The sequence below is a fragment of the Macaca thibetana genome, chromosome 2 (genome assembly GCF_024542745.1).
Source record: "Macaca thibetana thibetana isolate TM-01 chromosome 2, ASM2454274v1, whole genome shotgun sequence".
Taxonomy (NCBI): domain Eukaryota; kingdom Metazoa; phylum Chordata; class Mammalia; order Primates; family Cercopithecidae; genus Macaca; species Macaca thibetana.
This window is the reverse complement of record NC_065579.1, coordinates 111,392,869-111,418,714: the sequence shown is the minus strand read 5'-3', so window position 1 is coordinate 111,418,714 and position 25,846 is coordinate 111,392,869. Positions and strand designations below refer to the sequence as shown.

Sequence of the window (25,846 nt, the reverse complement as noted above, 5' to 3'; positions counted from 1 at the left end):
GCAAAGTGGCCTCTAGAAGCTGGAAAAGGCAAGAGAACAGAGTCTCCTCTAGAGCCTCCAGGAGGAATGCTGCCCTGCAAGGCCGTGTTGACCCATTTCTGACCTACATTGCTATGAGAGGAGATACATTTGTGCTGTTTTAAGTCACTAAGCATGTGGTAATTGGTTACAGCAGCAAAAAAAGACAAATGTAGGGGAATTGTGCATGGGGCTACTGAGGACATTCTAGAATATGTCTCTTGGTGCACGTGTGCACCTAGGAGCAAATGCAGGTTGATTTGACATTGTCACGGTCTTCCAAGATGGTGGGACCAATTTATGTTCCCAGCAGCAGCAGTATATGAGAGTTCTGGTTGCTTCACATTCTCACCGACACTTGGTGCTTCCTGGGAAGAGGTATTTTTAAATGAAGAATTAACAGGACCTGCTGTCCAGTGGATGCAGTTGTGCTTTGCAGAAGGTTGATGCAGGCGGTATCAGCAAATACCAATGGGTGCTGATCCAGCCAGCTGAGGAGAGGAATCAGGGAGTGGTGGTGACAGTTTTTAGCTGGGGAGAACTGGAATTCCTCTTCCATGCAGGTGACTGGGATGGGAAATACTGATGAACTTTAGATTAACATGAAACTTTCCACCTAAAGAGTTAGAATAGCGCTTATCTCATCTGTGGAACTTTGTGACTAACCAAGGAATGTGGTGGGTATTGTGTGGTAGGGAAAAAGCCCATGCTGTTCATCAGCCCTCATTTAAGTGCTGCGACTATAAGCAAGTCACACCCTCTCAGATCTCTGGTTTTGCCATCCGTAAAATGGGTATGATCCTGGCTTTTCTGCAGGGCCTTGGCAGATGAGAGGAGCCTCTGTGTGAGAACCCTGAACTTACCATGTATAAATAGGAGGCACTGAGTCAGCAGTGGCTGTGGTCGTTACCAACAATGGTATAGGTCTGAGGCGGTGGCTGACGCCTATAATCCCACCACATTGGTAGGCTGAGGTGCAAGAATTGCTTGAGGCCAGGAGTTGGAGACCAGCCTGGGCAACATAGGGAGACCCCGTCTCTACAAAAAATAAAAAATTGAGCCATGTGTGGTAATGTGCACCTGTAGTTCCAGCTAACATGGGAGGCTAAGGCAGGAGGATCACTTGAGCCCAGGAGTTTGAGGCTGTAGTGAACCATAAGTACATCACTGCACTCCAGTCTGGGCAACAGCAAGACTCTGCCTTAGAAACAAACAAAACAATGGTATGAAACCCCTGGGTTTAGAGTGTTCTGGGGCTGAACACTCAACCTTGAGAGGGGTCTGAGAGTATCACCTTTTGGTTGACATTCAGGGCAGGTAAGGTTAGGCTCATGATCAACCCCGCAACCCCCAGGGCCTCATTGAGACACTCTTCCCTACCCCATTCCTGACACTGCTTTTGAAATTTTTTGTTGATTCATTCATTTGTTCATTCATTCAGCTACCACCGAGCTTTCCTGTGCATGTCATGCCACAGTCAGGAGGAACTCCCAGGCCAAATGCCTGGGGTTCCAGTCTCAGCTTTATTATTTGCTACCTGTGTGGCCTTTGCCAAGTCTTAACTTCTTTGTGCCCAGTTTTCTGATTCTTCAAGTGAGGTGGTAACAGTCCCTGCCTCCTAGGGCTGGCGTGAGAATGTAATGCAACAATCCATGTCAGTGTCAGGGTCAGGCCCTCGGGCATCCCTCAGTGCCGGGGCACAGAGATCAATGCCTCCAGTCCTTGCCCCTAGCCACAGGCTTAAGGGTGATGGCTTATTGGTGCCTGTCTACAGAATATTTTTGCCAATATGGGAAAGGAAAAACCTAAAGCTCTGACCTAGAACTAGCCAGTGGCCCCTCAAAGGCAGGCTGTGATCCCTCATGGCTCCTTGGGAAATGTGACTTTGAGGAGAGTCCTGTAGTTGGCATCATTTTGGAATGTGGGTGTAAAGTCCCCTGCAGCAGTTATATGCTGCAGAGGAGCTTGGGACACTGAACAAATGTGGTTTCCAGGCCTAAATGAGGTAGGTTGAGGTGTTCACAGCTGCAGAAGTGACCCAGGTATGGGCTGCTCAATTTCTCTTCATACCCTTTGTGGATGCAGTGGCAACTCTGGGATTCTGAACTCAAGTCCCACTACCCTTCCATCTTTCCTTCTTCCGGGATCCACATTTTCACTCTTGCCCTAGCCTGGGCCCCTCCATAATGCACATGTCTCAGCTGATGAAGTTAGCTCTGATGGAAGCCAGAGCAGTGGCTCCTGACAGGGATCCAGATGCTAAAAATATGTCATGGTGTGCTCTTTGCAAGTTAAAGGCCAGCATTGGAGGCAGTGGCTGGGAACTCTCCCCCACACCGACTGTCTAATGCCTTAGGGTACAAGGGTCCCAGGTATCCTGTAGGTCCTACTCACCTAGATTGGAGAATTTATCTCAATGGTGCTTTAATCTGGCCAGGTCTGTGGTAGGGCAGATGAAGGAGGCTGTGCTGGAGATGTGGCCAAGCAGGCCTGTGATTCTCAGCAATCAAAGTAGTAGATGCAGTGGTGTTGGACCATTCAGCCAGCACCAGCTTAGAACATGGGTGGTCCAAATTACCCTGACCCCCATGCCTGGAAGATGACAGGCTGGAGACCAACACACTCTCCGTCAGTATGATCTGCACAGCCAGTTCTATAGTTGAAACTGGTGGCTGTTTCTTTGGTTGACACTAAATGAAGTAGCAAGTTTGTGTTTGGGGCCATGTGGTACAAAGAAAATCTATCTTTTGATGCTCAAACCACACCCAGAGTGGTGAGGAATGCAGTGCCTGAGACTGAAGAAAGATCCCAGAGTTATGGCTCAGACTCATCCTGGGGCAAATGTTCAGGAAGCGGAATGGTGGGAGGAATACTCCACGTCACTGGAATATTCTCCTGTGCACACTGTCTCTGTCTCTCTCCCTTGTCTCTCTCTTTGCCTCTGTTGCTCCTAAGCACACCTCCTGGAGTCCTTACCTAAACTTGGGTGTCATGCAACTGAAAGGTATTTTACCAGTCCAGGTGGTCACTTTGTGACATGAAACTCACAGCTCATACTTGGAAATGCCCTCTGTTCTGTGCGCAGTGCTCTGCTCTTGAGAGTCTTCACCCTGGAAGATATTACCTGCTTATTAACATCCCTCATTCATTAAGTGCTGATTAAGTACTTACTATGCACCAGGCCCTCATGAAGTTGCATGTGGTTTCACTGAAATTGTGGCCAAAAAGAGTTTGGCCTCACCTGTCTCTACATACATAGCATGTGCGAAGCTCCAAATAACCAAACCCACCTGCAGAAGGGCCCCAGTGAGGATATTTAATCATATTCCCAGCTGGGATGACAGTTCACAACCCATAAAACCAGGCCCATAAAACAATGACTTAAAGAACAAAGAAATTTCTCTGTAAGGTAGTAGTTCTAAGGTGACAGCAGTGGCTGTGCTAGACGCAGTCACAGGCCCAGGTGGTTTCTACCTTGTTGCTTTGTCATTCCAAGTGCATTGTCATCATCTGCATGGGCAGAGCTGGGTTCCATCCAGCCCGTGGGAAGGGTGCTCATATCTAACACCTAGACCGAGAAGTGGCACACATCACTTCTTCTCACGTTCCATTGGGAACCCAGACATCTGGCTATATCTGCCTGCAAGGATGCTTGGAAAATGTGGTACCTAGCTGGGCACGGTGGCTCATGCCTGTAATCCCAGCACTTTGGGAGGCCAAGGCGGGTAGCTCACCTGAGGTCAGGAGTTCAAGACCAGCCTAGCCAACATGGTCTAACCCTGTCTCTACTAAACATACAAAATTTAGCCAGGTGTGGTGGCGTGCGCCTGTAATCTCAGCTACTTGGGAGGCTGAAGCAAAGGAATCGTGTGACCTTGGGAGGTAGAAGTTGCAGTGAGCTGAGATCGTGCCACTGCACTCCAGCATGGGTGACAGAGCGAGACTCTATCTCAAAGAACGAAAAGAAAAGAAAATGTTGTACCTGATAAAACTTGAATAATTATGGAACAAGGAAAGACTGGATTTTGGTGGACACTGGGTAACCATTGATATATTCCTCTTGTATCTAATGCAGCTCTTTGTGTGTTTATATTATAAATGTACCCAGATGATAAATGTTGGTTGTTTTGCTTTTTAAAAAAGGAGACCTGAACCTGCCATACTGAGTCTATGGACAGTTCCACAGCAATGAATCAATGCGTCTGTAGAGGAATGGAAGAAAACAAGGAAAGGTAAAAATAATTAAATAACCTAAATAATTAAAAATTTTAAAATTCCTGCATGTGACAATTAAATGCCACGGAGGGCTTCCTTTAAGCCTGCATAAGTCAGTAGAGGCTATCAAGAATTTGGAGATTGTGCTAGGCACAGTTTCTCATGCCTGTAATACTAGCACTTTGGGAGGCTGAGGTGAGAGAGGATCACTTGAGCCCAGGAGTTCGAGACCAGCCTGGGTGATAGAGTGAGACCTCATCTCTACTAAAAATAAAAAAAAAATTAGCCAGGCATGGTAATGTGCGCCTGTGATCCCAGCTACTTGGGAGGCTGAGGTGGGAGGATTGTTTCAGTCCAGTAGGTTGAGGTTGCAGTGAGCCATGATCATACCATTATACTCAAGCCTGGGTGACAGAGTGAGACCCTGTCAAAACAAAAACAAAAACAAAAACAAAAACACAAAAACAGAAAAAGAATTTGGAGATAGCAAAATTTCACATATTTTCTTCCACATCTCTAATTTCTTACTAAAGATGTTTCTTTCACGTCTCCGCCAGAGGAGGAATGCCATTCAGTATGAAGGGATTTTTTGAAGACTTAGAAGGAAGAGTTGGTATAATTAGAACCAATGTGATATAGAATTAAATATTTTATTCCAAACTATGGACGTTCATTCCAAAACACTGTGCCCCATGCTTGGATGTGTCGTGCTCACATTTGTGAGTGACCAGTCCCCCAAGAGGAGGCAAAGGCAGACCCTGAGCTCTTGGCAGCTCTGTGTTCTCTTCAACTCACCATTTCTTTCTCTTTCTTCTGCCTTTTTTTTTTTTTTTAAAGCCAGTTGTGGTAGTGTGTGCCTGTAGTCCCAGGTACTTAGGAGGCTGAGTAACCACTGCATTCCAGCCTGGACAACACAGCAAGACTCCATCTCTAAAATAAATAATTACATATAAATAATTAAAAACTTTTAATGTAATGTCAATAATTAATCAAATTAAATTTATTTATTTACTTTTCTTTGAGACAGAGTTTTTGCTCTGTTGCCCAGGCTAGAGTGCAATGGGTACAATCTTAGCTCACTGCAACCTCCACCTCCTGGGTTCAAACGATTCTCCTGCCTCAGCCTCCCGAGTAGCTGGGATTACAGGCATCTGCCACCATGCATGGCTAATTTTTGTATTTTTAGTAGAGATGAGGTTTCACTATGTTGGCCAGGCTGGTTTCGAACTCTTGACCTCAGGTGATCTACCTACCTCAGCCTCCCAAAGTGCTGGGATTGCAGGCATGAGCCACCATGCCCAGCCTAAAATTAATTTTATTTAGAAATAAATAAATACATTTTCCTTGCTAAAAATACAAATGAAATCCCCATTGACCCCCATTTTCATTCCCAGCTCCTACCTCATCCCTGCCCTTCCCAGAACTAACCACTGGGATCTACCTTGTACGTTTTCTTCCATAACTTTTTTAGTTATCTCGATACATAGAACAAAAGTCCCTCTTTCCTTTCTTCCTTTTTTTCCTTTCTGTTTTTAAATATGTACTGTCATACTGTACTTGTTGGCGTATTTTGTAGCCCTTTTATAAATTCAATAATATGTCCTAAAATGTTTTCAAGACATATGTGAATGTACCTTTTTTTTTTTTTAATGCAGCCAAGTGAATAGTATTTCCATAGTACGAGGATCCAACTGTTTATTGGGCTAGTTCCCCGACGATAGTGGTTAGCTTGGTTCTGTTTGTTGCCCTTATGGTTGTGCTATGATGTGCTTTCTGGTACGTTTCTCCTGAGCACATGGGCAAGAGTCTTCTAGGGAGGTTGCCAGGGATTAGAGTTGCTGGGCCATCCTGTGTATACCTGTAAGGTCTGAAACATCACCAGTTCCTTCTCCAAAGGGCACTGCTTGTCACCTGGGCACCAGATCTCCCATTTGCCCACTGTCCTGCCATGCCTCAGATCTTCGGCTTTTTAATTTTGCTATTTTTTTGGGTGAATGATGGTGTCTTTCTGTGGCTGTAGTTTCCTCCGCCTCCTCTGAACTCTGAGGATGTTCATGTTCTCAGGACTCTGTTGCCTAGCTTCATCTCTTGAGGGTGCCATAAGCCTCTGTCCCCATAGGGACCCACCCACCTATCCAGAGTCCCAGGGCATCTGGGGAGCCTGGCCCTTCCCAGGAGTGGTTGCTGCATTCTCTTCTGAGAAGCATCCAAGGAGTACACTTACACTCCCCCGGGAGAGTCCAGCCCAGGATCGTCTGCTTCTCCTTCTAAACCTAAGGGGCTTCAAAGAGCCCTCAGCTGGATTTCCCTACTTTTATATCCACCACTACCATCACTGATGCCATCAGCATTGGCAACAGTTTGAGTGTTTACTATGTTAGCCTCTGCGTGGATCACTTGGCCTGTTTATCTCCTTTAATTCTCACAATGGTCCTCTAGAGTAAGGAGTTGTGTTGTTTCTCCCCATTTTGTGGCCATTAGGTAACAGACAGAAACATATTCAAAACCAACCCAAATAGTAAAAGGAAACCAGCAAAACTTTTCTCACCATGGAGCCCTGGTTTCTACCCAGTGCTCTCACTTGGAGTATCAAGCAGACCCACAGTTGTTGAGTTCTGTTTAATGAGCATGGCTTTGGAGCCATCACACCCATATTTGCAGTTGCTTTGACCACACTCCGTTGTGATTCAGAATCTGTGGTATTTCCAGGGGAGAGCAGAGTTGAAAGTGACGGCTTTGTCCCTGTCCAGCATATGAACAGGGGCTCCTGCATATCACCAGTACCGCTGTTCTTGGGTACAGTTAGGGATGGCAGCCTCACCCATGCCCATCCGAAATGTTTCTCTGCAAAGGGGTTTCACAGATTGAGCATATTTGTCATGGGGAGTACATATAGCTTATGGGGAGTACATAAACTGAGCTGTGCAGGGAGAGGAAGTACTTCACTTGCCCTCCCTAGACCTAATCAGTCAACCTACCCTAAAATGTTTAACTTTAGGTCTTATTCTAAGATCAAGAAATTGCAGACAGAGTGCAATTTCAAATGCCTTTCTCAGCCCCCAACCTCTTATTATATATTTCAGAGACATAAAAATTTAGAGCTGGAAGAAATCCTAGATTCATTGTGTTTAACTCTGCATTACAGTTTTAAGCAGACAGACCTTGAGTGATGAAATGATTGCCAAGATCATGCTCCCAGGGTCTGGCTCTGGCTCTTTCCACAACATCACAGCTACCTCTTGTGCAATTATTAGGAGACTGATCCTCTCGTCTTCCAAAACTACAGCTGATTAGTGGGTATATCTTGCAGAAAACTAGCCCATTGAACGATTAATTGATTGTTCATTTGGTGGGCATTGATTGAATACTATTGTATGTACCAGTGACAAAAAAATATGGGTAAGATATGAATTCTTAGTGAATTCAGAGTCTGGCATCTGTGGGGGAGAGGTAGTTGCACACATATGAGCAGTGGTTAAGTGGAAATCCATGAATCTACGTTAGTCAGTGGGGATAATAATAGTATCTCCCACAGTGGGTCGTTGGGGATGTTCTGAGTTAATCATTGGAAAGCTCCTGGCATATAGTCAGTACCCAGTAAAGGCAGCAGTTTTTGTTTTGTTTCTGTTTGCTTATTTTTAGTCACACATAGAGTGAAGAACCTAGAAAGACTTTTCTATCAGGAGAATGATAGACTTATGTTTCAGAAATGGTAATCGGTAAACCCAATTTCTCATCTTACATGTGTTTATCTTTTTAGTGTCTCTCTCACCTATTGGACTGCAAACCTCATGGGGTCAGGTCTCACCTCTCATGTTCACCATTATTTACCAAGTGCTTGGCACACAGTAGGTACTTACTAATATTCCTAGACCAATGAGTAAAAGGGGTGGAGTAACAAGATACGGTGGGCTCAGGATCCTTGAGATGAGGTGCTGAGATAAAGCCGACCAGCTGGAGGGACCACAGATCGGTCTGGGCCAACCCCACTTCAAGGACTGGGGCTCCCTGGAATCCCTACCCACAGGCCATGCTTCCCTTTGTGAGATGCAGTTTTGTTCCTGTGATTTATGGGCAGTTTGTCTTTTAACCAAGTGACTTTATTGTGAGGAGAACTATTTGCATAGCATTTATTGAGTGAACAATAATTTCTTGCTGCTTCTACTTCTGGATGCTAACTTACATTTTAGGGGCCCAAGAATATAGGATTTCTAGAAGATAAATACCCCGAAGAGTGCAGTTTTCTGTGGTCATCAGTGACTGCAGGCAGATAGTGCATTTCTATGCCTCAGTTTCCTTAGCTGTGTAGCAACAGAAGCAGAATTTCTGAACAGTTTCCTCAGGTGCAAAGGAGAGAATTTTGAGGGGGAGAAGTCCTTGTCCTTCTTGTAAATTCTTCCTGTGAATGGACCTATGGTGAAATGATTGGATAGTAAGGACTTCACTTATGCTGGAGAAATGGAAATATTTAATTTAGGTCATTTATTCATTCATTCATTTGGTCAGTCGGTCAACAGACATTGCATTACTCAGTGGCCCTCAGCACTTTAGGAAAATGCTCAAATAAGGGATTAGGCATTCCCTGCAGAGTCTTCCAGGCACAGATTATACACATATATGTCTCTTTTTCCAAAATAAAAATCTCCCCTGGCTTGCTCACCTATTCAGTATTGAGCACCTCCTTCTTGCCGGTTCTGCTAGGCTTTACTCTCCTGGAGGGAAGGGCCTTGTCTGGTGCAGTGACACCTGCGTGTGGCTCTGGTGGACTGAACTGGCTAGAAAACAGAGTGATCTGTAGATGGCAACATGAAGGACTTGACCCAGAATTGCGATTTGCCCCGGCGCCACAGGCAGTTTTCATGCTGCAGGATTAGACTGGTTTGTATAGTGCTCGAAGCCCTCCCCATTAGACATGGTGGTTTCGATGCTTGCTCTTAGCTGCTCTCTTCTCCTTGATCCACTTATCAGCTCCCATCTTGGCATTAGGCCAGGGCTGTTTTGGTCACTGATTTTTAGTTGCTCTTTGTTCACTGTCCAAAAGGCTGTTTGGGACCTGCTCTGCTTCCCCCACCCTCTGGAGGTTTAGCTGCTGACCTTGAGAAGCCAGAAACCCAACAGAAGAGAGAGCAAGAGCTGAGGTTTGCAAACTCCCCTGACCTTGGGCTCTGTGACCCTGGGCAAGGTACTTCATCTCTCTAAGGTGTTTTCTTGGAGATCCCATCAGCATTCCCAGAGTCTGCTCCTTAGAATATGGTTTCCTCCTTACGTGATTAGGTATGGCAGGGAAAAAATGGGGTCTGTTGTCAAATTTGTTTGGCCAGTGCTGGCTTAACCTCAGTTAAATGGGGCCCTTTTTGCAGACCTCATCAGAGCCTATAAGGTGCCACTGTGCATGCAGAGGTCTCTTAAGGGAGGGCAGCTCCCTACATCTGCTACTGTAGAGATCACCCCAGGGATGTGCTGGATTGGGTCTTTGAGCCTTCACCCAGTCCTTCAGTTATGTGATCAAGACAATGAGGTAAGTAGTTTTTTGGTTTTTTTTTTTTTTTTTTTTTTTTTTTTTTTGAGACGGAGTTTCGCTTTTGTGCCACCACGCCCAGCCCAAGTAGATGTTATTTACAGATGAGGAACCAAGGCTTACGGAGGTGAAGGGCTGGGCTGTGGTCCTGTGGCCAAGGAGTGGAAGAGTTAAGCCCCAGATCTGGTCTCCTAAACCTCACGTCCTATCTTGGGAGGTGTATGTGAATGTGTGTGTGTTTTTACCATTAGCTGCCCTTGTAATGGTCAAAGGCATGGATTGGTACACGTCTTGGAAGATTTGCTGCAAAGTCACTGAAAGAGTTCCTTGGTCCTCCAGTGAGCATGGCTAATCTTCTACATAGCAAATTATAATGCCTGCTGATTTGGGGCACCTCCTGAGAGGCTTTTTATGTACATTGGCTCCAAACATCATCGCAACCCAGTGAACAACACATATTGTTCACCTCCATTTTACAGATGAGGAAAAGAGTTCTAAAGTACCTGCTCCAATGTCACAGGTAATTCTAGGGCTTAGGCTTAAACCTGTACCTTTGGCAGGGCGCAGTGGCTCACGCCTGTAATCCCAGCACTTTGGGAGGCCGAGGCGGGCGGATCACGAGGTCAGGAGATCAAGACCATTCTGGCTAACACGGTGAAATCTCGTCTCTACTAAAAATACAAAAAATTAGCCGGGCGAGGTGGTGGGCGCCTGTAGTCCCAGCTACTCGGGAGCGTGAGGCAGGAGAATGGCGTGAACCCGGGAAACGGAGCTTGCAGTAAGCCGAGATCGTACCACTGCACTCCAGCCTGGGCAACAGAGTGAGACTCCATCTCAGAAAACAAAAACGAAAACAAAAAAAAGCGTACCTTTGATTTTTTTTTTTTCTTGAGATGAAGTCTCTCTCTGTCGCCCAGGCTGAAGTGCAGTGGTGCGATCTCAGCGAACTGCAACCTCCGCCTCCTGGGTTCAAGTGATTCTCCTGCCTCAGCCTCCTGAGTAGCTGGGATTACAGGTGCGCGTCACCATACCTGGCTAATTTTTTTGTATTTTTAGTAGAGAAGGAGTTTCACTATGTTGGCCAGGCTGGTCTTGAACTCCTGGCCTCACGTGATCCACCCACCTCAGCCTCCCAAAGTGCTGGAATTACAGGTATGAGCCACCGTGCCCAACCTAAACCTGCACCTTTGACACTCCCAGAGAAAGCCCTCAGCCTTCTCACCACCCCACCTGCTTCTTGTCTGGCTGGGTCCTCCTTCTACTTGCTCCCTGCAGACCGGAGCACAGAGCCCCTCTGCAGAATGGGAGCAGTTTCTGTGGCTGCTCCAAGGGTAGGAGTGGGCTTCATCCAAGGCAGTCCATTGAGGTGTGGAAGGGTGGGCACTGGGAGCCAATCAGCATGTTCCTAATGCCAGGCAGTCACCTTCTCATAGGGTGGCCCCAGTGACAAGGGGGAACTGCCAGGAGGGTGTTAGGGGAGGAGGTGAGTATCCTGGCCCAGTTGTTGAAGTTTCCCAAGTCTCAGTTTGCCCATCTGTGAAAGGTGGATAACAGTGGTACTTAGTTCATAGAGTTATGCAAAGATTCAGTGTGGTAAGAAATGCTTAGCTCCATCACCGGGCATCTGGCCAATGTCTAGCACATGGCATTAGTCTGTTATCAGTTTGTAAATCATTCTCCCACCAACTGCAGAGTCAAGGAGGAGCTCTCAAAATGAATGCCCTCTACTTTTCTGTGACAATTTCTAACATAGGGTGATCTGATCACATTAGAAAATGCATTCTGCAGTTATTTGAGTACATACTATGTGGTAAGCACTCTTTCGGGCATGCTGGGGGCTACAGTCAGACATGGACTTGCCTTCAAGCAGCTTACAGTCTAGAAGGGGAGATGAATGTAGTAATAGGAGACAAGAAAGGTTTAAGGGCCTGGCAGTGTCTGGCACCTAGTGCACAATTGAGAAGTGTTTAAAGACACACACACCAGGTGGCCTCTGATGGGCACAGCACTCTCAGGTGGCACCATGTAGTACAACAGGCAGGAAAAGAATGTCTCTGAGGGGTTTTGCCTCTGGCCCAGACTCGTCTGGTAAAGAGGAAGCTCCCCCAGCCCTGTCTAGGTGGGGTGGATGGTGGCACCTAAAACAGCAGCTGTCCTCATGCCGTGCTCTCACTGGGTGGAGACCATGTCAGTCTCCCTCTTGGGAAATCTGATAGAAAATTCCTGCCAGGTGAGAGCGTGACACTTTCTCTGGAGGTGAATCAACTTTTTCAACCCTAGGAGTTAAGCATTGGGCTTAGAGAGCTGTGCAAGTGTGGGGTGGGAGGCATCCAAACCTCTTTTTTTTTTTTTTAAGAGACAGAGTCTCACTCTGTCACCCAGGCTGGAGTGCAGTGGTGCGATCATGAATCACTGCAGCCTCAACCTCTTGGGGTCAGTGATCCTTCTACCTCAGCCTTCTGAGTAGCTGGGACTACAGGCTTGCACCACCACACCTGGCTAATTTAAATTTTTTTTGTATAGATGGAATCTCACTATGTTCTCCAGGCTGTTCTGAAACTCCTGAGCTCAAGTGATCCTTCTGCCTTGGCCTGCCAAAGAGCTGGGATTACAGGTGTGAACCACTGCGCCCTGCCTCCATCATTGCTAAAGTATCTTATGGGCTCACTAGGCTCATAAGGTACAGGTTGTTGAGATACCCTAAGTGTTGGTTTTGTCTGGGGTATTCTGCTAGGGTGTGAATGGGGATGGATAGTCTTGAGAATTTTGTTCCCTAGGTGAGAGAAGAGCATGGGAACTTGAGTTAAGCCTTTTCCCAGGAGTGCTTCTGGGTCTTGAGCTGAAGGTGGCTTTTGTCCCACCTGTTGCAGAACCCAAGTAGGAGGAATTGTCTTCTCTAATGATGAGTATCTATCGAGGCTGTGTGCCAGGCACTGTGCTGGGCTCAGGGATACATTGGTGAGTAGGACAGGCAGGGGCCCTGATTACAATCAAATAAAGTCTGCCCTGGAAGACTTTGTGGTCTGGCATAGGTTTTTCAGGGGCAGAGGACTCAAGAGGGAGCAAAAACAAGGGTGATGGAAAGGAGCCCTGAATGGCTAGAGGGAGACCTAGGTTCATGTCTAGCTTCAGGACAGGGTTAGGGTGAGGGTTAGGGCAAATGAGCTTTCTGAGGGGAAAAAGCTCAGACCTGTAGGATTTGCCTACTTCTGTAAATACTCCCACCATGGCCAACTTCAACATGCTAACACAGTCACTGAGATGTGTGCAGTTACTCTTCCCAGTGTGTGCCAACTTCAGCAACCCACTGCATTAGGGCTAGAGTCTAGCCACTCCTCTGAGTTCAGTTTCCTCATCTCTGAAGTGAGTGGGTGGGACTAGGTCACGTGAAATTCCTTGGTAAATCATGGAACATTGTGTCAATGTAAAGATGGTGATGGTTTTTCACAGCTCTGAAGTTTGATGACTAATACTGTCTCCTAACTCTTCTACTCAGGATCCAGATTCCCTCCATTGCTCCGAAACCCCTTTGGCAGCTCTTTTCCTTTCCCCAGCCATCTTGGCCCAGTCCTGGCTAACACACTGTATTTGATAATTTCATCTCTTTAGTCTCCTTCAGTCCAGAACAGATCCCTCCTTTATTTTTGCCCTCCATGGCACTAGTGTTTTGAAGAGTCAGATCCACGTTCTGTGTTTGTCTGGGTGTATCTTTGCAGTGCCATTTACCTAGTCCTCTAGTTCCATGAACTTCAAGTGAAGCCTCAAGGCTGGAGTCCAAATGCAGGGTTTGCAGTGAGAGGCCCTCGTGGGTGACATCACTCCAACATCAGGATGACCCATGCTGGTGATGCTGAGTTGACACCCTGGTGAAGGCATTAGCCTGCATTGGTTTTGGTTTAGATCAGATTGAGATATTATATTGACCATAATTCTAACAACTACTAAGAAGGAGAAGGATTTGTAATAAAAAACTGCTCTTACCCTACACAAGGTGGGTATTTTTTTATTACAGAAATAAGCCGTATGCAGGTATAGCTCTGATTTTTTTTTCAAGACTGTCAAGTAAAATTGAATCTGTTTACTATTGGCCTTCCAGGTATGGTGGCTAAGGGAGATATTTCAGAGCCAGCCCCCTACTTTTTTTTTTTTTTAAATATCTCCTTTTTGATAGATCCAGGTCAAATTGGAGTAGAGTGTTCTTGATGTAGGAAGCTTCAATATTCTGTTTATAACATTTAGGCAGGAAACAAGATTTCTGCAAGGTTAGAATGTCATGATGGAATGGGCACTTTGGAGAGTGGTGGGTTCCCAAGTGCTGTGTGCATGCAAGTGTAAGCATGTACCTATGTGTTGCTGTTTTCTCAAGGGAGTATGAAGGGTGCATTGGGGTGCCCAAAGCAGTATCAGATGTGACACAAAGAAACCAACCCCAGGCCAATTTGGAGAAGGCACGATTTAAATTAAAGTCAAAGAAGTCTATCTCTAGTGTCTACTCAGTGCTGGGGGCTTTGTTCTGGGTGCTGTGAATGGCACAGGCTGACTCTTGTGAATCTTATAGTACAGGAGCACACAGACCTAAACAAGCCATTTCCAGGGCAGTGAGCGTGTGACAGGGAAGTGTGAGGACCTGTGGTCCCTTTGGGGTGGACCTAACAGTGCCCATGGGAAGTAACAGACAGAAAATGGAATCATCTGTGAGGGATAGCCAGATAAAGAGCAAACCATGTGGAAGGGGCAGTGTGTGCCAGGGCCCAGAGTCCACAGAGATGTGATGTGCCGGAAGCAAAGACAGCATCTCAGTGAGACTGGATCATGTCATATGACAGGGGCCTGGGAGGCCTCTGGACTGGGAGTGCTGGGTCCTCTTGGCCTTGGTAGTAAAGAGCTTAGACTCTGTCCTAAGGGTCCCAAGAGGCCACTGAAGTGATTCAAGTGGCCTCTTAAATCTGATTAAATCTGCATTTTGAGAAAAGATCTCTGGCTAGAGTGGGAAAAGCATTTGGAGGGAAGCAAAACTCAGGGCTGAGTAACCAGGTGGGGGTATTGTAGCCATCCAAGAGAGAGATGATGGAGGTCATCAATACCAGTTGAGAATAAGTGAGTGGATAGCTTGGATAACCAATGAAGAAAGGTGAAATCATGAAAAATATTCAGGTGGTAGAATTGAGAGTGGATCTGGGGACTGAACAAATCCATCCATCCACCTGTCAAACCAGTATCTATTGAGCCCCTTCTGTGTGTCTGGGACTGTGTTTGGGGTAGGGATACTGCAGTGAATAAAGCAGATGTGGTGGTCCCTGCCCTGATGGCGCTTACCTTCTGGTGAGAGAGACAGACCATAAACAGATGTATGAGTGGCATTAGCTGGTGGTGCATGCTATGAGGAAAGACAGGGTGTGTGATAGGGTGAGCATAAGAGGGTGGAGTTTTACATAGAGACACAGCGAGAGCTTTTTTCAGAGAATAACATTCAACACAGACCTGAATGTCGAGAGAGCAAGCCCTGCAGCCTTCTTGAGGAAAATCATAGCAGGCATCAGGGACAGCATGTGCGAAGGCCCAGGGGCTTAGCTTGCATGAAGAATGGCATTCAGGTCAGTACAGATGTGGGTGATGAGAGGGTCACATGTGTGGATGAGTCTGAGCAGCCCTGCTACTGCGAGTCATGTCTTGAAAGATGGGTCCTCTCTTCCTTTGTTGGCAAAGACAGGGACCTCCTGGGCTTCCCCAGGTGACTGGACAGAGCATCTCTGTTACCCAGGCTGGAGTGCAATGGGGTGATCGTAGCTCATTGCAGCCTCAAAACTCCTGAGCTCAAGCAATCCTCCTGACTCAGCCTCTTGAGTAGCTAGGACTGTATACAGGCACATGCCACCATGCCTGGCTAAATTTTTAAATTTTTTTTTGTAGAGACAAGATCTCACTGTGTTACCCAGGCTGGTCTTGAACTCCTGGACTCAAGCAATCCTCCTGCCTGCCTCAGCCTCTCAAAGTGCTGGGGCTGCAGGCTTGCACCACCATGTCTGACCAACTTCTTTTATTCATATTGATTAATATTATCTAGTTTTCCTATTTGCTCTAATAGTTTTGCAGGTCTTATTTTATTATTACTATATTTTTGTAGGGAGGGATTTTTCCAGACATACAATTATATCATTTGCAAATTAATACAATTTTGTTTTCCCTTCCTTTCTAATCAGCATGACTTTTAAAAAAAAAATTCTAATTGGATTGGTAAATGCTTCCTGAATAATGTTAACTACTGGTGGTATGTAGGGTCCTTCTTGCTTTGTACCCCCTTCAGTGGGAGTGCGCTAATGTTTCCCTAGGAAATGTGATGCAGGCTTTCAGTTTGAGATATATATCTCTTAAGGAAGTTTCATTCCATTCTTGTTTTGTTGAGGTTTTTTTTGTTTTGTTTTGTTTTTGTTTTTATTTTTCAATCAGGAATATATGTGGGAATTTAACAAGGTTGGAATCTAAGGAGACATCTGTTTTTGTTTTTTCTTTTGACTCTGTAATGAGATGAATTATATTGATAGATTTCCTAATGTTGACCCATCCTTTCATTCCTGGGATGAACCACAGGTGTCTGTGTTTGGTTACAGCTGTGCTTTTCAAGCATGGAGCTACTTTCTGTCAATTAAATTAGTACTCTGTGAAGATGCACTTGGTTTGTCCTGTGGCTTAGAGTAATACTGACAGGATAGCTTTCCTTCTGTTTGAGGCATTGAAGCTAGAGGGAATGAACAAATCATTCATCCATTAGACCAACTTAATTTATTGAATGCTTAGTATCTGCAAAATGCTGCTGGTTGGACAGCCTCCAGTATCCCTTGTAACTAAGAGACTTAGGATTCTCTGCAGTGGTTCTGCTAGGAAATGCCATTGTTGCAAGTGACAGAAACGCCGTTCAGTCGGGATCAAGCTGCACAGGGAATGTAATGGTTCACAGGAATGGAAGGTCCAAGAGTGGATAGCCTCAGGCATGGCAGGATCCAGGGGCTCAGTGTGATTAGGCCTTGCTGTCACTCTGCCCTTCTCTTGGCTCTGCTTTCTTCTGTGTTGAAATCATTCTCAGAAAGGTTTCCTCCCTGTGATACTGGCAACTCCAGGCTGGCGTTTGACTCCAGCTGTGGAGTGAAAGCTTATCATTCCCGCTTGTTCCAGCAGAGCTTCCCGAGTGAACTCAGATTTGTTCACAACGTGGGCCTTGTGCTCTCTCCTGGAACTCTGGAACTCAGGGGTGGAGGATGGAGTCAGCCTCATCTGAACCCATGGATGGAGAGTAGGGGAGGGGTGGTCCCCCAGTGGGAAGGCCAGGTGCTGTTACCCACACACAGGGAATTGGATGCTGGGTGGCAGACACCCTAGATGTTCATGCCATCTGGGTCAGCGGTCCCCTTTCCTTTGTGATCTTCACTGTCCTTTTTCACAGGTGAGAGGGGAGATAGCAGGGAGCCGTGATTCCTGACTCAGCCCCAGGGCCCTGCAAATCAGTGACAGAATCAGGATTTTAAGTCCCTACCTGAAGTTCCAGGTTTTATTTGCTCCACTAAATTAGGCATGGAAACCTGAAATCCCAGCCCTTTGGGAAGTCAAGGCAGGTGGATCACTTGAGGTCAGGAGTTTGAGACCAGCCTGACCAACATGGTGAAACCCCATCTCTACTAAAAATACAAAATTAGTTGGGCGAGGTGGCTCTTGCCTGTAGTCCCAGCTACTTGGGAGGTTGAGGCAGGAGAATCACTTGAACCTGGGAGGCAGAGGTTGCAGTGAGCCAAGATTGCACCATTGCACTCCAGCCTGGGCAACAAGAGTGAAACTCTGACTCATAAATAAATAAATAAATAAATAAATAAAGGAAATAGAGAGTTAAAGCATCATCTGTGCACCTTGAGGGCTGGCTATTAAAGAAGAGATTTCCTCAGGCTCACCCTTACCCCCACCCTCTCAGCCACATATAATAATCCTTCTTGTCAATTCCTTATTGTTCCCTTTTCATAATGAACTTAGAAGGTAGACACCTTTAAAAAGGTGTCTTGGATGGGATGTTACATACTTAATATAGAGCCTTAATAGTAGCAAAGTTTGAAATTGACAAAATCTTGCCTGATCTGATGTGGCGTCTCTTCAAATGGTATTTTTTCTTTTAATTTGATTGAGGTGTAATATATCCGACACACGTGCCAACTTAAGGGACAAGCTTTTCTGCGTATGTTTACACCTCCTGGGCTCAGATGTAGCACTTGTTCAAGCACTCTGCCCCCATTCCAGCTCCTTTCAAGCCCCCTTTCTTTCCCTCCCCTTCATCTCCTCCCTAGGAACACACGGAGGCTGAGAAGGACTGTGACTTTCTTGCCATTGCCTACCTGGGTGCACACACTTGGGTCCAAGGACAAAATGAGAAACCTGATCCCGAAGAATTGTGCCGGGAAGGGAGATGGGAAGCGTTCATCCATGGAGGAGAAACGGCCACCTACAGAGCCCTCTGGGAGTGCCCCTGGTCTACCTAAGACTCAGGAAGACCCTTTTGCTCTCTTGTTCCTCTTTGATAAATAAAGAAACCAAGGTCTGTAGGCTGGAAGCTGGGAGGATGGTCCTGGTCTATGGGCCAGCTACCCACTGTGGTCCCTGCTACCCGGTGAATCCAGGTGGCTTAATCATTGGACTCAGTCATTCTCATCCCTCATTTCATGATACTGTTAATTTTTTTTTTCTGGAAAATCTTGAAATTCTGCAAGAGATGGCATAGATAATGGAAAGAATATAGATGCTGGAATCTGACATTCTTGGATTCAAATTCCTTCTTTATGACCTTGGGCAAGGATGTTAATTTCCCTGAAGCTCGATGTCTTCATCTGTAAAAGGAATAATATTAGCACCAACCTCCTATTATTGGTTGCGAGGATTAATGAGATGATACATGTCACATGCTCAGCACACTACCTGGCAGATGCTGTCTTTAAATGGGAAAAGCCAGGTTGTGGCTTTTTTGGCATGGGGAAGGTGAGACATGACATAAACGTAAAGCATCCCAACCTCCCCCAAATGTGAACACTTTAGCATAACTTTAATTTAATCATTATAAATTAAGTTTATTAATTAACGATAGCATGGTGTATGTAAGAACACAGCTATGGAGCCAGACTGCTCTGGTTCAAATCCTGACTCTTTACCACTGGCCAGATGTGTGACCTTTTGTAGGTTGCTTAAGCTCTCTTTGCTGTGCTTTCCTTGCATGTAAAATGAGGCTAATTATAGGACCTACCTTATAGGGTAGTTCTGAGGATGAAATGAGATAATGCAAACAATACCCTTCCTTAGCCCAGTGGCTTAGTTGATGTGCAGTAAATGTGACATTATTATTACTAACAAATTGATCTATATTCCTCTTTGGCCTTTAAAACTTTTTTTTTTTTTTTTTTTTGAGACAGAGCCTTGCTGTGTCACCCAGGCTGGAGTGCAGTGGTGCCATCTCAGCTCACTGCAGCCTCGGCCTCCCAGGTTCAAGTGATTCTCTTGCCTCAGCCTCCCAAGTAGCTGGGACTACAGGCATGTGCCACCACGCCCAGGTACTTTTTGTATTTTTAGTAGAAATGGGTTTCACTATGTTGGTCAGGCTGGTCTCGAACTCCTGACCTCAAGTGATCCACCTGCCTCGGGCTCCCAAAGTGTTGGGATTACAGCATGAGCCACTGCACCTGGCCTTTAAGCATCTTGAATGAAGTTTTGCCTTGGTTTTCACAGAGTAACTACTGTATGTGCTCTTTGTACTTCACTGAAAGTTTTTTTCCAAACTCGTTTCTCTTCCTGTTCATGTTAGCACTGGGAGCTGGGAGAGAAGACTAACCATTCCCCAGCATCAGGCAGCATCCTTTGGATGTTGTAGAAAGAGGCCGGTTAGCTCTTGGAGAAGCGTGAATGGGCCACTCTCCTGGGTCCAGCCTTTTGTCCACTGGGGACAATGTGTGGCTTTCACAGTGACTCATCCTTGGGCAGCCGTGACAACATCATGGGAAAGGAGGAACAGAGTTCAATGCAACGTGTGCCAAGGGGGCATCTCTGTCCTTGCAGACGTGGAGCTGGTGGGGGCAGGGAAGGATTTGTTTCTTCAAGGACCAAGGAGTCAACCCAACTAGCAGAGGGTCAAGTTGAGCAACTGAAAGGATGTGAGAAAACAAAAAGCGCTGGTTTGGCGGGCTCAGCCTTTTCATTTTGAAAAACGCTCCTTTCAGCTCTCAATTGGCCCCTTGAGCTGCAGGGAGCAGTGCCAGTTAACCCACATTTAATTAGAAACTGGGTTAGTGGACATTCACTTTCTTCCCAGAGCATGTCCTGGGTGTTGGAACCTTTCCAGGGACTGGTACAGTAACAGCCATTTACATGGCCCTGGCTTTCAGGGAGCTGGAATCAGCCTTGGGTGAATATACATCCCTCCTCTTCCCCCAACCTCTCCTGACTCTCTCCTGATGGAATTTGCCAACTCCACGCATAGAATGCAGACTTTCCCTGGATTTGTCTAAGCATCAGTCTCCTTGGTTTACCTCTGCTGTTTAGGAAACACTTCAACACATCCTCACCTTTGAGTTTTTATTTTGCTCTTTAGTGGTGATATTATGTGCATTTCCTTTTGTTCGGTGGCTCGTGTGTGTGTGTGTGTGTGTGTGTGTGTGTGTGTTGAGAGAGAGAAAGAGAAAGCTTTCCTCTCTCTCTCCCTCACCAGGCCTCACTGTGTCTTGTTTCGGGGACTGAGACCCGGCAGACAGTGACACAGTGACTTCCTTGTCTTCTCGGTTCCCACCAGCTGATGGGCAAGGTCATTTTCAAAGTCCTGACACCTGCTTATCATAACCGCCAGCTGCATTCCACAAAGAAGTCCCCCTCCCCCACACCAGGGAAAAGGGGAGATAAGAATAGACCTGGGGGCGACCAAGAGCAAGAGAGTGAAGGACACTGTGCACCCGACTCAGAGGTGTGGGTGGGCATTTGGATTGACAACTGTGCTCAGCACCAGCTGATGTAAACTTTCCATCCTAACGGTAGCTATTTTGAAAAACTCTCCACACATTCGAGAGGTCTTTAAAATAATAAAACAGGCCGGGCGCGGTGGCTCAAGCCTGTAATCCCAGCACTTTGGGAGGCCGAGACAGGCGGATCACAAGGTCAGGAGATCGAGACCATCCTGGCTAACATGGTGAAATGCCGTCTCTACTAAAAATACAAAAATAAATAAATAAATAAAAATAAAATAATAAAACATTTGCACGGACATTATGTGAGTTGATCTCCTTTCTGTCTTTTTTTTTTTTTTTTTTTTTTTTTGAGATGGAGTTTCGCTCTGTCGCCCAGGCTGGAGTGCAATGGCGCGATCTCAGCTCACTGCATCCTCTGCCTCCCAGGTTTAAGCAATTCTCTGCCTCAGCCTCCCGAGTAGCTGGGATTATAGGCGCCGACCACCATGCCTGGCTAATTTTTTTGTAGTTTTAGTAGAGATGGGGTTTCACCATCTTGGCCAGGCTGATCTTGAATTCCTGACCTCGTGATCCAACTGCCTCGGCCTCCCAAAGTGCTGGGGTTATAGGCCTGAGCCACTGCGCCTGGCCTTTTTGTCATTCTTGCAAGCAGCATTACCTTTTAGAAAGTAGTTTCAGACCACCCGCCTGCATCTTACCACTTGGATGTGCTGTGATGTCTGAGGCTCTGTATCATGAAATACATAAATTGGATTGGAGGGTGGATTTCAGCAGAGGTCACAAATGGCAGAAAGATAGTTGTGTGATAGTTGTGCATGTTCCTCTTTTCCTTGTGTGGGTGTGAGTGCCACTAGGGTCCTCTAGGGGCATGGTCTGCTCTGTGAACTTTCTGGTGGATATGAGGACCCACCCAGGTGGACCCCCTGCCCCTGTGGTCTCTGTCTGCAAGATCTGGCCATCTGGGGATTGGAAATCCAAGAGTTCGTCATTGCCAGTGCTGCTTGGGAATTGGTGGGAACAAGACTTTTCTCACCACTGAACATGTTGTGGTCTTGAAAATGTAGCAAGGGCGGTGAAGTGTCTAGGGATTTAGATACAGGCAGATCTATTTTGAAGAGTCTGAAACTTATATAATTTGGGGGGCCTTTTCAAGAAAAAGAATTTTAAGGCCAGGTGTGGTGGCTCACGCCTATAATCCCAGCACTTTAGGAGGCAGGGGCAAGAGGATCACTTGAGCCCACGCGTTTGAGACCAGCCTGGGCAACATAACTAGACTTCGTCTTTGTTAAAAAAAAAAAAAAAAAAACAACAATTAGCCGGGCGTGGTGGCGTTCGCCTGTAGTCCCACCTACTCAGGAGGCTGAGGCAGGAGGATAGCTTGAGCCCAGGATGTTGAAGTTACAGTGAGCTGTGATCATGCAACTGCACTCCAGCTTGGGCAACAGAAAAAGTAAAAGAAAAAGAACTTTAAAATATCCCTTTCTGAATTTTACAAAATCGCAAGGGCATATACACCTGTCTAAGGAGGGTCCTGTGAAGTGAGGGGCCCCTAAGCTTCAGTTTCATTAGCTTCCTAGAATATCCATTTTGGGCTGTAGCAAAACAAGTGGAGACATGCTGTGAGGAAAGGTTTAGAGGTAGGAGAGTAAGAAGTTTATCTCTAGGTCAGATTAGAAACGGGGTATAGTGTTACCGTGTGTCTGCAGGTGGCTTCTCAACTCAGTTGTAGCCAAAAGCAGTCCTAGTCATTTATGTAAGTGAACGAGCGTAGCTGTATACCAGTAAAACCTTATGTAAACTGGCAGACGGCTGGATTTGGCCCTCAGGCCCTAGTTTGCCAACCTCTGGTTTAGGCAATTAATAATTTCAGGTTGTTTGGCAGACTTTTGCTTAAAAAAAAAAAGTGCAGTAAAAAAGTTAACAAGCTTTATAAATATTTACTTTTGTAATTTTACTTTTTATTATATTAACTATTAATTTGTGTTTATTGTAAAAAACTGAAAAGTTTAGAAAACTATAAAGAAGAAATAAAAAAGTTTTCTAATTCTGCTGCTCATCATTAAACACTGTTAATCAGTGAGTATTGTGGGAAATTTCCTTCTTGCATTGGTATACATATGCACATTAATTATTTTAATAGAATTATACTGTGTATTTGGCTTGATTTTCTGCTTTCTTCTAGAATATGGGAGTCCAGGTTGTGATGAAGAGGGGTAGCGATGGAAGGGGTATGGTTTGGAAGGAGGGTGCTATAGTGGTTAAGGCTATGCACTATGGCGTCAGAATCCTGGGTGCAAAACCTAGTTCTGGCTGAACTGGGAGACCTTGAGTAAGTGACTTTAGTTCGCTTGTCAGATGGAGATAATCATTCTACCCACCTTCTGTGTCAGTTGTGAGGATTAAATTGATAAGCTACAAAGAGTGGCCAGGCGCGGTGGCTCACGCTTGTAATCCCAGCACTTTGGGAAGCTGAGGTGGGCAGATCACTTGAGGTCAGGAGTTCGAGACCAACTTGACCAACATTGTGAAACCCCGTCACTACTAAAAATACAAAAATTAGCTGGGTGTCATGGCGGGCACCGGTAATCCAGCTGCTCCAGAGGCTGAGGCAGGAGAATCACTTGAACCCAGGAGGTGGAGCTTGCAGTGAGCTGAGAGCATGCCACTGCACTCCAGCCTGGGCGACAGAGAGAGACCCTGTCTCAAAACAACAACAACAACAACAGCAACAGCAACAGCAACAACAATAACAAAAGAGGGCTTAGTTCACGACCAGGTACAGATTTCAGTGCTGAATGAATGCTGGCCATTCTCACTGTTGTCACTGTGATGGCATTGTTGTAATAATGGTAGTGGCTCTTAGGTTTTGAGGCAGGTCACAAGGCCATCTCCTGTAGACCCCATCTCATACTCAGTCTCAGTCTTCTTGGCACAGCTCGTTGGGGAGTAGCTCCTCAGGTTCCCTCAGAAGGCACGTGTCCCTCTTGAGTATCCTATGAGGGAGTCTGAATCCTCAGCAGGGACCACCTAGGACCCAGAGCTGGTCCGTGCTGACCACTCTTCCACCTAACCACAACCCACAGCTTCTCCTCACCACCTCCTTCTTCCTTTCCCACAGTGCACATCAGAGACCCTGCAAAGAACTGGGAGGCAGTGAAGATGGAGTGAGGCCTGCAGTGATAAAATACTTTCAAAAACCAGGTCTCATGAATCCTCAGCATAGCTGTAAGGGATTGGGAGTGATTATCTCCTTGTACAGATGAGGAGACCAAAGTTTCAGGTCACACAGCAGGTAAATAAGTGATAGTATTAGGACACCTTTCTTTCTGGTGTCAAATCCACACCTGCTACCTTTGCTCTGGTTTAGATGAGGATTTCTCAACCTCAATACTATTTGATTCCTTGGGTTGGAGAATTCTTCGCTGTGGGCTGGGGAGAGTGGGAGAGCTGTTCTGTGCATTGGAGGATGTTCAGCAGCATCCCTGGCCTCTCCCCACTAGATTCCAGTAGCACCCACCTCACCCCACTCCCTTGTAACAAACGAAAATATCTCCAGACATTGCCATATGTCCTGTGGAAAGGCAAAAGAGGAGGCATATGTATTTGCATGTGGGCAGTGGGGGTTGAGAGCAACTCTGTCCAACTTGGATTGCTGTCATCAGTGTGCCCCATGGGAAATCTTTAGGGAGTTCACCGATAGGGCAGAAGAAAGGTGAAATCTTTGTTTTCAGATCATATGCTCAGCACCATCATGTTCCTGTAAGTTCCAGGCGGTTTAACTTTGCCTCCTTGTGCCAAAAACGTCTTTGTTTTCATCAGCCGTGCTTCTGTTTCTTCATTAGGCTGCATTCCGGTCCCAGTTTCACCTTCTCCGGTTTTCCCTTTGCTGACTGCCTGTTCATCATAGCTCCTACACGCAGGGGTGCTCCCACTAACTGTGGAAGCGGGTGGGAACATTTCCCCTGATACTAAAGCCTACTTTGGGTCTGCTTTGCAATTTCCTTTTGGTCTCCCTCCTGGAGATTCCTGTGCCACCTGTTAACACCCTTCTTTCTTCAAATTTTGCTGCTTTTAATCTGTTCTTTCTAAGCTTAGTGGAGTGTGTGTAAATTAGGAGTGAGCAGACGATGAACAAGGGTCCAAATGTCTCTTCCTTGGGGTAAAGTGTATTTTGTAAAACAGCCCATGTCTATTTCTCAAGATTAGTCTCCCCATGATTCAGGCCTTTCCACGAACACTGGGGTCCTTGGTTCTCCATGGTGGGCTCCTTGGGAGTCAGGGCTCTGAGGACGCAGACACTTTGACTGTGAACAGGGGAGTTTTACACACCTAAAGTTGGCATGTCAGGTACAGGCTGTGGATAGTCAAAAGTCATCTTCAAAATGCATGAATCCTCCAAACCATGCGTAGTTTTATATGTACAACCCTGTAAAATAACCTGTGTATATAGATGTCAACGTACATAGTTGTCATATATAGAGGAGAGCACATGTAAATAAATTCCACTGTAGTTTTTAATAGTGGAAGAGGGTGTAGAAGACAAGGTGTGTCCCTGAATTCTGAACATCTAAGGTATGTGTGCTGTGGCGTCTGCATGTTAAAAAGAGATAGGAGAAAGCCCTGAGGTCAGAAGCCCGGGTTCAGAAGGCAGCTGCCTGCGGTCCAGTTCCTGCCCCACCACTTGCTGCGGTGTGACCTTGTTTGAGTTTGTAGCCTTGCTGTGCCTCCGTTTCATCATCTTTAAAATGGGGATGATGAGAATACCGATGCTTTGCACAGAGTGAGAGCTTACTAAATGTTAGCTGTAATGCTGTGTTGCTGCTCACTCTCTATTATTATTATTAATTAATCATAATATGATTAGTATTACCACCTCCAATGAGATGGGCTGGTTTGAGAACTGAGTTTCCATCCTGTGCCTCTTGGCTTGTGTGGTTCCTTTAAAGAGATGTGCAACAAGGTCCCATCTTCCTACCCTGGCGTTCCATCACACAGACACACACCGGGTGTGCTGGGAGTCTTCTCCACGCACTCTCTCATTTGTTTCCCACAGCAGCGTGGCTCACTTTTTGTTTAATCTCCTCCAGCAACTTGGCACGCCTGCAGCCACCCTTCATAT

General features: G+C 46.1%; 1 protein-coding gene across 4 annotated transcripts in view; it reads left to right on the top strand.

Annotated features, from left to right (window-relative positions):
* The window catches only part of ARHGEF3 (Rho guanine nucleotide exchange factor 3), a 339,677-nt gene that overhangs the window by 39,795 nt on the left and 274,036 nt on the right, over positions 1–25,846 (top strand). For 2 of the 4 annotated variants that reach the window (XM_050781160.1, XM_050781161.1), the window contains exon 2: positions 4,162–4,250. The exons of 1 other annotated variant lie outside the window; for it this stretch is intronic. In XM_050781160.1, the coding sequence (XP_050637117.1) occupies positions 4,189–4,250 (62 nt within the window). In that variant the 5' untranslated portion in view covers positions 4,162–4,188. Of the gene's footprint in view, positions 1–4,159; positions 4,251–25,846 lie in introns of those variants that run through there. One more of the 4 variants, XM_050781162.1, reaches the window with a different exon arrangement.